Source organism: Danio rerio, chromosome 4 (genome assembly GCF_049306965.1).
Source record: "Danio rerio strain Tuebingen ecotype United States chromosome 4, GRCz12tu, whole genome shotgun sequence".
Taxonomy (NCBI): domain Eukaryota; kingdom Metazoa; phylum Chordata; class Actinopteri; order Cypriniformes; family Danionidae; genus Danio; species Danio rerio.
This window is the reverse complement of record NC_133179.1, coordinates 38,406,426-38,423,247: the sequence shown is the minus strand read 5'-3', so window position 1 is coordinate 38,423,247 and position 16,822 is coordinate 38,406,426. Positions and strand designations below refer to the sequence as shown.

Genomic DNA, 16,822 nt, shown 5'->3' with positions numbered 1-16,822 from the left:
AAGACCAAAAAGGAGGTGAGACAGTTTTTGGGGCTGGCAGGATATTATAGGCGTTTTGTCCCTAATTATTCGGCCCTTGTCAGCTCATTGACCGATCTCACTAAAAAGGAGGGACCGGATACCGTCCAATGGTCGGAGCAGTGCCAACAGGCCTTCTCAAAGGTAAAATCTATACTTTGCGGGGGGCCGCTATTGCACGCTCCTGATTTTGCTCTCCCCTTTATTTTACAGACGGACGCATCCGATCGGGGTCTGGGGGCGGTTCTCTCCCAGGAGGTGGCAGGAGCGGAACGGCCGGTGCTGTACATTAGCCGCAAACTCAGTAAGAGTGAGGCTAAGTACAGCACCATAGAGAAGGAGTGTTTGGCGATAAGGTGGGCCGTTCTCACTCTTCGTTATTACCTCCTGGGCAGGGAATTCGTCCTCTGTTCAGATCATGCTCCTCTCCAGTGGCTCCACCGTATGAAGGATACCAACGCGCGGATCACCCGTTGGTATCTAGCATTACAGCCTTTTAAATTCAAGGTGATCCACAGACCGGGGGTGCAGATGGCTGTAGCCGACTTCCTCTCCAGGGCGGGGGGGGGAGGGCTGCAGGCCGGACGGCTCCCCGGCCTGAGGCGGGCGGTGGGGGTATGTGGAGAGGTAAGCATGATCAAACACCCAATGAGGGGGGAGAGCACGCTCAGAGCCCGGCGGCTAATCAGCAGGCCAATCAGAAATAATAAATAACACCTGTTTATTCTAGTGATTGAGCCGGAGAGACACCCTTCTTAAGGAGAAGAGAAGGAGCAGCCGGGAGGAGAGAGAGAACACACATATACACACACACTCACTGCTACATGTGTGGTGGCGTTTGCAATTAATAAAAGCATTTGCTTACCTGAATCGCCGACCCTGTCTTCTTCTTCCCTCAACAACAACGAACAATATTACATATACTGACTACCAATGCACCTCTGCAACAGTAGAGACGCCCCGCCAAGTTACATTCACCCACAGCACCTCTGCAATGGCACTCCAGCTGAGCCCCTCTTTATTTAGTCTTCATATCACCATTGACAATATTTAGCACTCATAATGCTCCATTACTGACTATCACTGCACCTCTGCAACAGCAGAGTCGCTCCGCCGAGCCCTATTACAGACTTTAGGAAGATGGTCCCCTGATGCCTTCAAGACACACGTCTTAGCCAAAGGCACTTCAAAAGAAGGCCAGATGACTCTCGCCAGACACCAAGCCACATTCACACAAGGGCGAGAGCATGACCCAGCCATCTTACCTTCTTCTTTCTTTCCTACTAGCCTGAGTTACTCTCAGGTTTATCCCTCAGTCACATAGCTAATCTGAGTTCCCTCCAAGCCCCCTTGTCACCCCGCCACCCCCGGCCATTTCTGCAGGAGTTTTCACCGCCCCCTCCCATTTCCCGAATCCTGCCCCCCCTAACACCCCTGAGTGTCACCCAGTGGATTTTTTGTTTATAGATATATATTTATATAGACCGCTGTCACTCCCTGCTCTATCTCCAGTAGGAGTGTTCCTTGATAATCGACTCACGCAAGAGTCTCGCCAAACTTGCCACTCACCCTCACTTCCTGATTTCTGCTGGAGATGGCAATAAATAAGAAATGCAGCCCCTAAAGCCTAGTTCACACTACAGGATTTTAAACATCAGCAGATCGCTGTGCTGTTCACACTACATGACTTGACTTTGTGTCTTTTAATCTCTGTGGTGTTCACACTACGCAACACTCTGTGAATGATCCACAAGAGGGGGGTCACACACTACATAATCTGACAACAACTCATTCCCCATCAGCTCATTCAAGCTACCAAACCACAGCCAATGAAATTTTGAGGAAGGAGTCGTCAGAAAAAGCTGAACACTATTGGCTGCTTGTGTGCTGATTACATCCCTGACAGCGTAGCAAGCTTTGGAGAAAGCATTTTTCAAAACATCGTCAAATCAGCTGATGCATCAGCGGATTAATCACTCATCTGCAAGGTTCCAGTGGAGAGATACACAGAGAGTTTTTAATTTTTGTAATTTTATAACTCTTTGAAATAAAACTAACATATTTATAACACCCTGCCGTTTTCTTACTATCAGTGTATTTCTTTCTGACATTGTTATTTTATTTATTACAAAACAGTAAAGAACTGAGCATTTCTGCCTTGAATTACCATATTGGTCAAAATGACGGCATGCATGTCTGATACTTTTCGCTGTGACTTTAAATATGTGTGCATTTTCTTGCCTAGCAACTTCCTGCTAAGATAAACAAAACTTTCTGATGGCAAAAACATCAATTTACTTCAGATATTTTTCAGATTCTGTGCAGCGAAATAGCTCCTGTTTGAAAGTGAAAATGAAAGCCAAGACCTTTAAGTGTTTTAGTATCTTAACTACATATTTATAAGCTGTATTACCAAAAAAAGATTATATTTTAGGTTAATGGTGTCATTAAATATGATGCCAGACATTCAAAGCTTAATTTTAATATCTCAATAGAAGCTTTAATTGTAAATATGTTGTGACTATATGGCGTTTTATATGAGAGTCAGAATGAGCAGTATGGTAATTCTAATAGTTACAGAATTCTAGTTCCACTGTTAATATATCCTACTCTCATGTCTGTGCTAACGCAGAATGAAGCGAGTGCACCGATGCCCATTCTGACCAATCACAGATGTTTCTGCTGAGCTCCTGAACACACAGGCATTCAGCTCATGCTGATATGCTCTCTCATTGGCTGCAGCTTGTCACTACATCTGACCACACGTGGGGTTGAGTCGGCCGACTGCTCTGGAATATTTAGCATGCATAATGTTGGATTTCCGTCTGCGAGGTGTCGGCGACGCGTCAGCGAGCCTCGTTGATGCGTTGTTCAGTCGTTCACACATAAAGAGCGGCGAGCACCGAGCACCCGCAGATTTCTTCCCGATCACAGCCCGATCTGTCGGCGAGCTCGTTAACTTCCAAATCGGGCTCAAATCAGGCTTAAAATCCTTAAGTGTGAACTAGGCATAACTCCCGCAGCACCTATTCTGACTTACAGAAGTCTACTATATATATATATATATACTCTCATATATATTCATATATATTTATATATAGCGCTGCCACTTCCCTGCTCTATCTCTATCTGGAGTGTTCCTCAAGCATATTTTGACTCTTAATGAGCCAACCCCACCCACCCCTTATGGCCCCCTTCACTAGCCTCCCCCCCAACCTCGCTCAGGCTCCTGCAGGATTCTGTTTCAAACTTTGCTTCAACTGGAGCTCCCTACTCTTCTTTCCCTTCCTTAATCACTATATCCAGCAGCCGGATATAGTAAAAACTTTCTAGCTTTTGGGGGGAAATTCTTCGAAAAACTCGCCTGCTGTCCCGAGTTAAAAGCATTTTGGGGAGCTATCGAGACCTACCTGATCTCGGATCCCCTGATATGCTTATTGACCAGGCGGGAGCACTGGGCTCATATATCTCCAAGCTCAGGGTTCTCTCTCGGGACAGCTTGCCAAACCTGCTTTTAATGCCAAGCATATCTAAGTGGGAACTCTTGAAGTGCCTGTAAATTACTGAGAGACCTCTGAATGACCAAGAAATATTATTTTAATATATGAAAAACCAAAGCAGCACAGACTATTAAGATTATTCATTTTGTAGACACTTTTAGTTAGGTCAGGGTTTTAGTTAGTACCATTGAGTTATCTCCGTGGAGTTAATAAGTCTAAATAAGTTTTCCTACCTGGAAGATCCACTGGAGATTGTCTGTGAAGCTCTTGTGTCTCCTGTGAGTCTCGTCTCCTGAAGCTGCTGACTCATATTCATCACTGTTAACAGATAAAACTACTGTAGTAATACATTTAGAGGTAAACAGATACAGATATATCTTACAAACACTGTAAATATTACATGTGCTATAGTGCTCATAATGAGGAGACAGCAGGGGCGGACTGGGACAATAATTCAGGCCGGGAATTTTTTCAATCTCAGGTCACCTCTGCTGCTATTGTCACCACTTCTCTACCATTTTCATGTAATTCTCTGACTGCTAATATAGTACTCTATTGTATTAGATATTGTACCATGTAGACTACCAGACAATTTATTAATGAATAAAATAATGAATCCTCAATAAGCTTAAAATTTCTGCACACAATATTTCTACTTCTATTCCATATATTAGATATTTTGGTTTGCTTTTTGTTATTTAAAAACATTGACCCAGTAAGACATGATGCAGCAACTCTATTTACTTTTATTTTACATTTTTTATTACTTAATTTATAGACTATGTCTATATAAAAACACATGCTGTAGCCTACTGCATTAGACTAAACAAGACATATTTTTGCTCACTCTGTAATTGTATTTTTTATTTATTTGTATCTACTATAAGTCAATGTAGATGAAAACGCCCGCCTGCCAAATGATTATATACAGTTGAAGTCAGAACTATTAGCCCCCCCCCACCTTGATTATTTTTTATTTTATATATATATATATATATATATATATATATATATATATATATATATATATATATATATATATATATATATATATATATATATATATATATTTCTCAAATTAACAGAGTAAGGAAATTTTCACAGCATGTCTGATATAATTTTTTTCTTCTGGAGAAAGTTAGTTAAGCCTTTAAATGTCACTTAAAGCTGTATATAAGTGTATCTAGTATTATAAGAATATCTAGTCTAATATTATTTACTGTTTTACTATTATTAAACACCACATACTGATCACTTTAAACACCACACACTAATCACTTTAAACAGCACACACTGATCATTTTAAACACCACACACTGATAACTGTAAACATCACACACACTGATCACATTAAACACCACAAACTGATCACTATGAACACCACACACTGATCACTTTAAACATCACACGCTGATCACTATAAACATCACACACTGATCACTTTAAACAGCACACACTGATCATTTTAAACACCACAAACTGATCACTATGAACACCACACACTGATCATTTTAAACATCACACGCTGATCACTTTAAACACCACACGCTGATCACTTTAAACACCACACACTAATCACTTTAAACACCACACACTGATCACTGTAAACAACACACACTGATCACTGTAAACACCACACACTGATCACTTTAAACAACACACACTGATCACTTTAAACACCACACACTGATCACTTTAAACAACACACACTGATCACTTTAAACACCACACACTGATCACTTTAAACACCACACACTGATCACTTTAAACATCACACACACTGATCACATTAAACACCACAAACTGATCACTATGAACATCACACACTGATCACTTTAAACATCACACGCTGATCACTATAAACATCACACACTGATCACATTAAACACCACAAACTGATCACTATGAACATCACACACTGATCACTTTAAACAACACACACTGATCACTTTAAACATCACACGCTGATCACTATAAACATCACACACTGATCACATTAGACGTCACACTCTGATCACTTTAAACACCACACACTGATCACTTTAAACATCACACACACTGATCACATTAAACACCACAAACTGATCACTATGAACACCACACATTGATCACTTTAAACATCACACGCTGATCACTTTAGACGTCACACTCTGATCACTTTAAACACCACACACTGATCACTTTAAACATCACACACACTGATCACATTAAACACCACGAACTGATCACTATGAACATCACACACTGATCACTTTAAACATCACACACTGATCACACACTGATCACTTTAAACATCACACACTGATCACTTTAAACATGACACGCTGATCACTATAAACACCACACACTGATCACTTTAAACATCACACGCTGATCACTATAAACATCACACACTGATCACTTTAAACACCACACACTGATCACTTTAAACACCACACACTGATCACTTTAAACATCACACGCTGATCACTATAAACACCACACACTGATCACTTTAAACATCACACACTGATCACTTTAAACACCACACACTGATCACTTTAAACATCACACGCTGATCACTATAAACATCACACACTGATCACTTTAAACACCACACACTGATCACTATAAACACCACACACTGATCACTTTAAACATCACACGCTGATCACTATAAACATCACACAATGATCACTTTAAACAGGACACACACTGATCACATTGAACACCACACACTGATCACGTCTACTACTCAAAATGCTGTAAACAGTGTTTGTCATTTATTAAATGTAATACTTCATTAATTTGATATTATTTATTCACAATGATGCTGGATGCTCACTGAAGACATTTAAATCTTTTAAGATGAAAATTAGAGGAAGCACAAGCATGAGGACTAAAGCTCCTACATTGCCTGTTCAGCTGCTGTAGTGTGTAACGTGGTAATGCTGTTTCTTTTACTGTATACTTTTCTGTTCTCGTGTTCCTCTGAGTCTTGTATTCTGCTGTCTGTAGTTCTGTAGGTTGTTGTGATCTTATACTAGTAAGCTGTTTTGCCATCAATAAGAAATAATAATCCTCTCCATCTCTACTGTCTGAATCTTTCACTGCTTCACCATGACTGTGTTTGCTCTGCTTCTGTCCTCTGTCAGCTCACTTTCTGACTGAATATAGTTTTTCTTTCTGATGATAATCTCCAGATCATACAAGTGTATGCTCTCAAAGTTCAGGATTTCAGTAACAGCGCTGTAATATTGATCCCCTTTAACATTTACCACTTTAACTTTGTAACATTGATTTGATTAAGATAATCAGAGAAGATTTGAATACAGTTTTGTCTTAAATTAGTATCTCTCTTGACTATAATTACTTATCAGGTGAAATGTGGTGTGTTTGTCTCTAAGAACTTGTTCATTCATCTTGACTAAAATCTCTTGATCACCCACACTTTGCTGAATATTGTAAAAGCCTGTAAACTCACTCTACTAACTCTAACAGTTTGAGTATTAATGCTTTATTAGTACTAATGATCAGATGTGAGTGTGTGGACATTTAGTTTTGAAGTCTCCTGTAAATGTAATACTTGTTTTTCTGATCTTCTAGAAACACAGGATAATACAAATGCTGCAGTGTAATCATGTGTGTGTGTGTAGAGATCATCTACCTGACAGCAGGTCGTGTGTTTTCATTCTTAAACTGCATTGGTATATCCATAGACGCGTCACTCTTCATAGACACACAGCTGGGTTCTGCGTCTGCTGTTTTCTGATGAACTGAGCTAAAACAGAGAAGATTAAAGTTGAGCTCTGCACACACTGCACAAACCTGATATTAATCATTCTTCATTTACAAAAAACCCTTAAATTAATTTTCTTTATATTTGAACAGAAACTGTCTGAATGTGGAAAATATCAGCAAACACAGATCAAGGCTCATTTCTAGTAGAGAAATCCCAACAGAAATGCAGCACTATTAGAGCAGATTAGAGCTGAAACTAATCATCAAATCACTGAATGAAGTCCAGAGTGTAGGTGTGGGAGGAGCTTAATCATTTAGGCGTGTCAATCATCATCACATGACTATATAAGCAGCAGTATAAACTGCACTGTGTCATCTGACTGTTATTCCCGCCTCCAGCAGCTCCCCTTATCCTCCTCCTCATCACTCAGTCTTCAGAAGGTCACTCATTGGGGGTTTGTCTGCAGAGCTCCAGTCCAGACTTTAAGGACAGCAAGACAAGTTCGTTTACCATCATCTATCACGACTGAATGAGCAGGAGAACTTAAGAAATATCAATTCTAGAAACCAAATGTGTTGATCGGCAGCATCTATGAGGCCAACACAACATGATGATGACTGCGCTTCAGTGAAAACTGTCACGGTTAGTAGTTGAGTCTTGGGTCTGTCCCAAGCAGTGAGGAGAGCCACCATGGAGGAACGGGAGGGATGACCCAGGGACAATCCCGCAGGAGACACAAGGCAGGAGGTTTGTGGAGAGCCGGCTGGAGAGGCAACTGGACAGGAACTGGCGGGACAGCAGGCAGCTGGACTGGAGCCGGCAGGGTTTGAGGCAACTGGACTGGAACCGGCGGGGCTGCAGGCAGCTGGACTGGAGCCGGCAGGGTTGGAGGCAACTGGACTGGAACTGTAGGGGTTGGAGGCAGCAGGACTGGAGCCGGTGGGGCTAGAGGCAGCCGTACTGGAGCCGGCGGGGCTGGAGGCAGCCGGACTGGAGCCGGCGGGGCTGTAGGCAGCGAGACTGGAGCTGGCGGGGCTGGGGTCGGGAGAGCAAAGAGCCAGGCTGGGGTCGGCAGAGCAGGGAGCTGGGCTGGAGCCGGCAGGGCAAGACGTCTGGATGGCGTTGTTAAGGCAAGGAGCCAGGCTGGAGCCAGCAGAGCAAAGAGTCTGGGTGGCGCCAGCACAGCCAGAAGTCTGGGTGGCACAGGCAGAGCCAGGAGCCTGAGTGGCGCCGGGAGGGCGAGGAGCCTGGGTGGTGCCGGCAGGGCGAGGAGCCGGGGTGGCGCCGGCAGGGCGAAGAGCCGCGGTGGTGCCAGCAGGACGAGGAGCCGGGGTATCGCTGGCTGGGCGAGGAGCCTGGGTGGCTCTGGCAGGGCAAGGTGGGCGCTTTGGGGCTGGAGCCGACACTGGCGGGCGCTCTGGGGCTGGAGCCGACACTGGCAGGCACTCTGGGGCTGGAGCCGACACTGGCGGACGCTCTGGGGCTGGAGCCGACACTGGCGGGAGCTCTGGGGCTGGAGCTGACACTGGCGGGCGCTCTGGGGCTGGAGCCGACACTGGCGGGCGCTCTGGGGCTGGAGCAGACACTGGCGGGCGCTCTGGGGCTGGAGCCGACACTGGCGGGCGCTCTGGGGCTGGAGCCGACACTGGCGGGCGCTCTGGGGCTGGAGCCGACACTGGCGGGGTGCTCTGGGGCTGGAGCCGACACTGGCGGGCGCTCTGGGGCAGGAGCCGACACTGGCGGGCGCTCTGGGGCTGGAGCCGACACTGGCGGGCGCTCTGGGGCTGGAGCCGACACTGGCGGGCGCTCTGGGGCTGAAGCCGACATTGGCGGGCGCTCTGGGGCTGGAGCCGACACTGGCGGGCGCTCTGGGGCTGGAGCCGACACTGGCAGGCACTCTGGGGCTGGAGCCGACACTAGCGGACGCTCTGGGGCTGGAGCCGACACTGGCGGGAACTCTGGGGCTGGAGCCGACACTGGCGGGCACTCTGGGGCTGGAGCCGACACTGGCGGGCGCTCTGGGGCTGGAGCCGACACTGGTGGGCGCTCTGGGGCTGGAGCCGACACTGGCGGCCGCTCTGGGGCTGGAGCCGACACTGGCGGGCGCTTTGGGGCTGGAGCCGACACTGGCGGGCGCTCTGGGGCTGGAGCCGACATTGGCGGGCGCTCTGGGGCTGGAGCCGACACTGGCGGGCGCTCTGGGGCTGGAGCCGACACTGGCGGGCGCTCTGGGGCTGGAGCCGACACTGGCGGGCACTCTGGGGCATGGGCAGTCCTCTTCCTACGCCTCCACCTGGTCGTCTGAGTAAGAGGAAGGGCGTTGTCAGCAGAAGAAGGAGCATGCTCTGGGGCTGGAGCCGACACTGGCGGGCATTGTGGGGCTGGAGCAGACACTGGGGTTTCACAAAGTTCTAGAAGTCTCTCAAGAGGCTCAGAAAAAGGTGGTCTTTGAACAGCCCGATGCAGAAAAGCCCGCAGCTTTAATCTAGCTCTTCTCCTCCCTTCTGAAGATAATGTAGCAGGCGCCGAAAACAGATCTAGTTGTTGATTTCCCCTCAGGCCTCCATCCTGAGGGTTCTCCTCCACCAGGGTGATAGACAGAGGAGAGCCAGAAATCAATAGTGCATGCTCAATGAAACGATAGATGTTCCAGTCCTCCTCATATGATGGCATTTGGGATCGGACTGGTTCTAAAAGTCCTCCTTGGAAAAACATCATTAGAAGCAAATCACTGTAGGTGTTGCTCGGGGCCAGGTCTAAAAACTCTGTTATGTAACGCTCTATGGAGCGGTTACCTTGTTTTAGAAGCATGATCTCGTCGCCTGCTGGATCCATATGAACTGCATCGTTCTGTCACGGTTAGTAGTTGAAACAGGAAGAAAAGGTGAAGGATCCAGGTGCAGTTTTATTAAGAGATCATGCAGCAAACAGAAAAACAAGGTGTCCAGCGTTCAAAATAACAAAGTAACAAATAAACAACAAAACAAGAAGCTACGACAGGAATCGGGATCAGGAACAGGAACAAGGCTCAGGAAATAACAAACCCGCTATACAAGACTTACTAGATAATGAAGACAAGAAAGACAAACGACGCAGTTCCAAACAATGGGTGAATGATTGTATAAATAGTCCAGGAAATCAACAGGAAATGGGAACAGCAGTGAATGGCCAATCAGTGTAAGTGATACCGGGTGTATTGCACGTGGGATGTAGTTTTTTTACCACTGTAGTTCGCTGACAGTGCTGGTGAACTACAGTGGCATCTGGTGGACACAGACAGTCATGACAGAAAACAGGCTTAGATCAGAGGAATGGCTGATTAGTACAGCACAGAAACAGCAGGGGAAAGTGTGCAGGAAAAGCCCTTTATGGCAGGAGATCGGGAACACTTTAGTTTAGCTCACAATTCATACTATTAACTACCGGCTTATTATCTGTGTAATGTGAACATATGAACTGCTCATTAGTAGTCATACAGTATGATCTTATTGTGGATCCCTAATCCTACCCAAAACCTAAACCCACCTTCTACCTCACTAACTATTAATAAAGCGCTGATTTGTTTGTTAACACCATCAATTGTGGCCTGAAGTGTAAAGTGGAGATCTTCAATTACTATCCTGCAGAGCTCAGATACAACATCTAACATCTGAAACCTAACAGATCCACAAAACTAATTACCTGATTTATTTATTATGAAAATACTCAATCAGTTGCAGATATTAAAGAGATGATCTACCTGACAGCAGGTCCTGTGTTTCCACTCTTAAAAAATAATGGTGGATCCATTGACGCGTCACTCTTCATAGACACACAGCTGGGCTCTGCTTCTGCTCTCTTCTGATGAACTGAACTAAAACAGAGAAGATTAAAGTTCAGCGCTGCACACACTGGAATCAACACACCAGATTTACTCAACATTTCATCATTAAAACACTGTTTAAACAGCACTTCATGATACTTTTCATGATAATTGTACAAAAACCTGCTGACTGTGTGTGTTAAATATTCAGACAGATTAAAAACAACTAACAGAAAGTAAATATAATATCCTGTAGAAAATAATCATATGAAATGTCAAGTGTAGGACTAATACCTGCATCCTGTAGATAAATCCAGATCTCCAGGTGTGTGTGTGTCCTCCATGATGGACCTGAAGAGTTTGATCTCCAGCAGAAACTCTAGAAGAAACTGATGAACAAACACAGATCTCCAGTCATTGATCAGCTTTCATAATTCAGCTGAATGCAGGAATAGATCAGCAGCTTAGACACTCAAATCCAGAAGCTCATCACGACTAAACTAATGAAGAATCACAGCATCATCCGTTTGATTATAATAACATCATACACACATTCACATAAAGCTTACAGGTTTTGTCAAGACATTAGAGATTTAAAGCTGTTCCGTGTTGGTAAATGATGAGTTCTGGACTGGTTGTTTAAATCTGCAACACAACAACTAAACACTTTCACTTTCGTTTCTGAAGGGCGGTGTTGTGCCGAAAAACTGTGACCACTGTCCAGGGGGCGCTGTACCGCAAAATATTCGAGGTGGGGGAGAGTGCAGACTTGGATCCAGACAGATCTACGGCCCAAGCAGTTTTACGGCCCGGGCAGTTTTAAACCCCTGTTGTTCCTGATGCGTCCAGTAGAGGGAGGCAGTACAGTCTTATTATAAGCCTCCAGAACTTCACACCCAACCAAACGCGACACGATGAAGAGGTGTGTTAAATACGTGTTTAAAACATTAGCAAACATGAAACTTAAACATTTTAATTAGATTAAGGTCGACAAGAGTGTATGTCAACACAAACAAATTGGTGTAATATAACAGCAGTGTGCTAGTTTGACAAATTTTAGTTAACTATGTGCAGGCTAGCTACATGTTCTACCTCAACAAAAAAGCAAAAGAACATTAACCTACATAAAGTGCCTCAGCAAGGGAGAAATTATTATATATTTAATAATTAATTTATATATATATATATTTTCTCATAGATTAAACAATACACTTGCGTGGTCTGGGTTGTCAGCCAAATCTACACTACAACTACACTGCATTATTTCTCCAAATTTGACTTTCTTAAATATTGAAATTAATCTAAACAGATGTAAAAAAAAAAAAAAAAAAAAAAAAGAATTAATTTTATTTTAAATTTTAAAATTGCATTGCATTCAATTACATTTAATATAATGTGTAGCTGAGCTAATAAGTATAAAATATACCAATGCAAATTATTAGTGAACTTCATCAAAACTTTACTTTTTAATTACTTTTGTTTTATATTTTCTTTTCTTAATTATAATGTTTTGTATATAGTTTTGATAGAGATGTTTTTTATGCGGAACCATGTTGGCAAATGTTTATGGAGAGCACATATTAGTGGCGCACACAGCAACTCATGCGGTGTGTGGGCAGGCAGCGCCATCTTCAGTGTTGAATTCGCCGCTGACTGAGTTGGTTGCATGTTCTCTCGCTCTGCTAACGCGAGCCTGGTAAGGATTTTCAAGCGAGTTCACTGAGTTATTTTATGTGACAGTGAAAGTATAAACGTGATAAAACTATGATGTATCGAAGATGAATGTAAATAATCACATTTTGAGTGCTTAAAGTGACTTTCCTTTCTAATTGGCAGAGTGGAAAAAGAGAGAGAGATTTCAGCATAATATTGTGCTCTCTGTGTTTTTACAGGTATGTTTATTATGTTTTGTTAAGTGATGTTTGAAATCTAATTATACAAGTTGTGTAAAATGAGGTCTGTTTGCAAAGCAATATAATTTTGCATATATTAATGTATTTTATAGTGTTAAATGTTTATTTGTGTATCTTTTCTGATATTTGACACTATTTTTCATTCTATTGCTCACTAATGTAGTGACCAGTGAAACATTATATTCCTTTTACAACTTATCTGATGTATACTATAATGTTTATTCTTTACTGCTAGTTTTTGTGGTCTATTTATTTGTATTTATTTTCTTTTACCTATTGTTTTTGTCAATTTGTTGGCTATTATTAATGCAAAGAGTGTTGAATTCGCCGCTGACTGAGTTGGTTGCATGTTCTCTCGCTCTGCTAACGCGAGCCTGAGTGGAAAAAGAGAGAGAGATTTCAGCATATTATTGTGCTCTCTGTGTTTATACAGAATAAACCAAACTTGAGACCTCCAACGCCGCTGTTGTCTTATTGGGAAAAAACACACACAACCAGAGTAAAACTGCTACATTAAAATGGTGCCGTGACCTACTGGATCAACAGAGTCAGCTGCAGCCGACCACCGGAGTTGTTCTACATGTTCGTGGCGTTCGTGTGCTGTAAGTGGAGGCTGAAGATTCCGTTTCACCACTGTTCCAGTAGCTGCTTCGTAAAAGAGACTGAAAAGACAAAGACTATTCTGCGGTTTGATACTGATGAACTTTTGGTTTCTCCTCATCTAATTTATTTCACATTTTCTGAGGTTAGTTATCCTTTGTGCTTATTTTGCTGTAAAATCATACCATGGCTGGGGTAAGAAAAGACTCTGAGTTTATGACACCATACCTTGGGAGGGGTAGAGGGCTGTTGGGTGTGGAAATCCCTACCGCTGGTAAACCTAGAGCGTTAATTTATAGTCCTCAATCACACAATACTCCAACAAACGAACCTGCTGGTCCGACTGCCTCTACTCCTAATAACGCCGATGATAATGTTGCACAGCAGTTACGTGACCTTATTGGTGAATTAGGCAGTCAAATAGGTGATTCCATTGTCAACCGCCTGTTAGTTAGCCAAACTCCAGTTGCCACTTCTAACTCAGTCACTGTTAATCGTGTTGTCCCTGAATCCACTAGTGCAGGCCATAGTCTCGCTAATGTCAGTCTAATTGTTAAACCAGACATCAGAGAACCTCCTATGTTTAGAGGTGATGATTCAGACAAATGCACGATTCAGGAATGGATAGAGCTGATGGAATTGTATCTCCACAAAGCAGATTGCTCTAACAAAGATCAGGTAGATGAGATACTGAGCCATCTGCTAGGCAGGGCTAAAAATATTGTTAAAGTTAAACTGAAGTGCAACCCTGATGAAGCCATCTCCCCTGAAACCATCTATGATGTGTTAAGACGTTATTTTAGTGAACATCCTGGATCCTGTCAACCCCTAGCTGACTTTTATGCGACACAACCCAAAGCAAATGAGTGCCCTGTTGACTACTGGGTTAGGTTAAATACAGCTGCTGAGTTAGCAGACAGTCACTTGCAGAAACAAGGCGCGAGGATAAAAAACATGAGTTCTGAGATTTCTATGATGTTCATTAGGAATTGCCCAGACCCAGGCCTTTCTAGTGTCTTTAGGTGTAAACCTATAAGTAAATGGACTATCACTGAAATCCAGGAAGCCATAGATGAGCACCACAGAGATGTTCAGTCTAAGATACTGCCTGTCACTCATGTAGTTAAGTCTGTTCATGTTGCTACAGCCAAAGTATTGTCCAGTCCACACACTGTTCCTGGTGGTGAGAGCTTAAATGCAGCTGCTCCAGCTTTTGTCCCTGATAGTCCACTCAAGGCTGCAGAATCGCCATCTTCAGAAGCTGGCATTTTGGAGCGTGTTTTAAACATGCTAGAAAGGGTGCTGGAGCGTACTAGCCAACCTGCTCCTGCCTCACAACCAAGAGTAACGCAGTGGCGCAATACATCTCCATGTAGAGTCTGTGGTGACAGAAATCATTCAACCCGTTCACACTGTATGAGAGAAAAGAGATGCTTATCATGCCTAGAAACTGGACATCAACAAAAGCAGTGTCACAAAGTTGTCAGCCCAGCTGGACCTCCTGCTTCGGATTCATATGTTCAGGGAAACTGATGCACTCACATTTTGGAGGGGACTATGTGAGTGTACAGCATCACACCCTCGCTATGGATGATAATTTCTCTGTTTATGATGAGTGTCGCAAATCTGCCTCCAATGATACTGTTTTTTTTCAGAACATCACCAAGCTAGAGAAGTCAGATAGTCTGTTCTATACACCAGTGTTATTGAATGATAAAGTTTCAGTTCAAGCTTTGCTAGATAGCGGATCCATGGCTTGCACGATTAATGGAGAAACTGAACGAAAGTTGTTGAGTGAAGGAATGCCTGCACAAGTTGATCAGACACATATGGACATCCTTCTCATCGGCTGTGGTGGTGTTAAAGTTAAACCAAGTGGAGTGTACCAGCTAAAGATGGATGTGTATGGCAAACAGCTAAGTGTGCCCACGTTAGTTGTGCCTGATCAAAAAGACCAGTTGATTCTGGGTACTAATGTTATTAAGTTCTTACTCACCCAGCTCAAACAAGACTCTAATTATTGGAATGTTGTGAACCACCCTGTGCTGTCTGGAGAACCTGAAATTGAGCAGTTCCTGAACATGCTGTCGGGCATAAACAGATGGGAGGGTAACAAAATCCCTGACATTGTGGGCACTGCTAAATTGACCCAAGCTGTCACTCTTTTGCCCAAACAGGAACATCTTGTGTGGGGTAAGCTACCACAGACTGCTCCAGTTTCCTTAGGTAGTGCTATTATGATTGAACCTACAAAGACACTGACCCACAAAAAAAGTGTCATGGTGGGAAGAGTTATAGCGTCCATGTCTGGAGATAGATGGGTCCCAGTTAAGATCATAAATCTTCTTGATAAGCCTATTACGCTGAAAAGGAACTCCAAAATTGCCGATGTGTTCCCTGTTGTGGCAGTGGAGGACCTTTGTGTGCCTAATGATCATGATGATGAAATGGTGAGTGTGCACTGCCAGAAGACTGTTGGTGATATTGTTGATGAGGAAGATCGCCCAGTCTCCAAATTTCATGAGAGCATGCAAAAACTTAACCTTGGAGACCTGGATATTGACTCGTGCGAAGTATCCACTTATTGGAAGAATGAGTTAGTGCAGCTCATTAAAAGACATGAGGAAGTGTTTTCGAAGCATAAATTGGATTGTGGGAAAGCCAAGGAGTTTGTCCACCGAATTCATTTGTCAGATGATCGTCCTTTCAGACTTCCATACCGCCGTGTCCCTCCTGCTCAGTATCTAAAGCTGAGAACTGTGCTCTCGGAGATGGAAGAACAGGAGATAATACGCAAGTCGTATAGTGAGTGGGCTTCACCACTTGTGCTAGTATGGAAGAAGACTGGAGATCTTAGGGTGTGTGTGGATTACCGCTGGCTGAACACTCGAACTGTTAAGGATGCCCACCCCCTGCCTCATCAGGCAGACTGCTTGGCAGCTTTGGGAGGCAATGCCATCTTCAGTGCAATGGACTTGACCTCTGGGTTTTATAACATCGTTGTATCCGAGGAAGACAGAAAGTTCACTGCCTTTACAACTCCCATGGGCCTCTTTGAATTTAATCGTTTGCCACAAGGGCTCTGTAACAGTCCCGCCAGCTTCATGAGACTCATGACCAACATCTTCGGAGATCAGAATTTTCTCACACTGCTGTGCTATCTCGATGATCTTTTGGTGTATGCCCCAAATGAAGAGGAGGCCATTAAACGGCTTGAGCTTGTGTTTACTAGGCTGAAGGCACACGGACTGAAATTGGCCCCTAAGAA

At 43.7% G+C, this 16,822-nt stretch overlaps 1 protein-coding gene across 24 annotated transcripts in view; it reads right to left on the bottom strand.

Annotated features, from left to right (window-relative positions):
* Positions 1 to 16,822, bottom strand: part of LOC137491075 (NLR family CARD domain-containing protein 3-like) — a 76,970-nt gene that overhangs the window by 43,772 nt on the left and 16,376 nt on the right. For all 24 annotated transcript variants that reach the window (XM_073947304.1, XM_073947296.1, XM_073947300.1 and 21 more), the window contains 4 exons: positions 11,336 to 11,430; positions 10,979 to 11,092; positions 7,165 to 7,278; positions 3,752 to 3,836 (listed from right to left, as the gene is read on the bottom strand). In XM_073947304.1, the coding sequence (XP_073803405.1) occupies positions 3,752 to 3,836; positions 7,165 to 7,278; positions 10,979 to 11,092; positions 11,336 to 11,385 (363 nt within the window). In that variant the 5' untranslated portion in view covers positions 11,386 to 11,430. The remainder of the gene's footprint in view (positions 1 to 3,751; positions 3,837 to 7,164; positions 7,279 to 10,978; positions 11,093 to 11,335; positions 11,431 to 16,822) is intronic.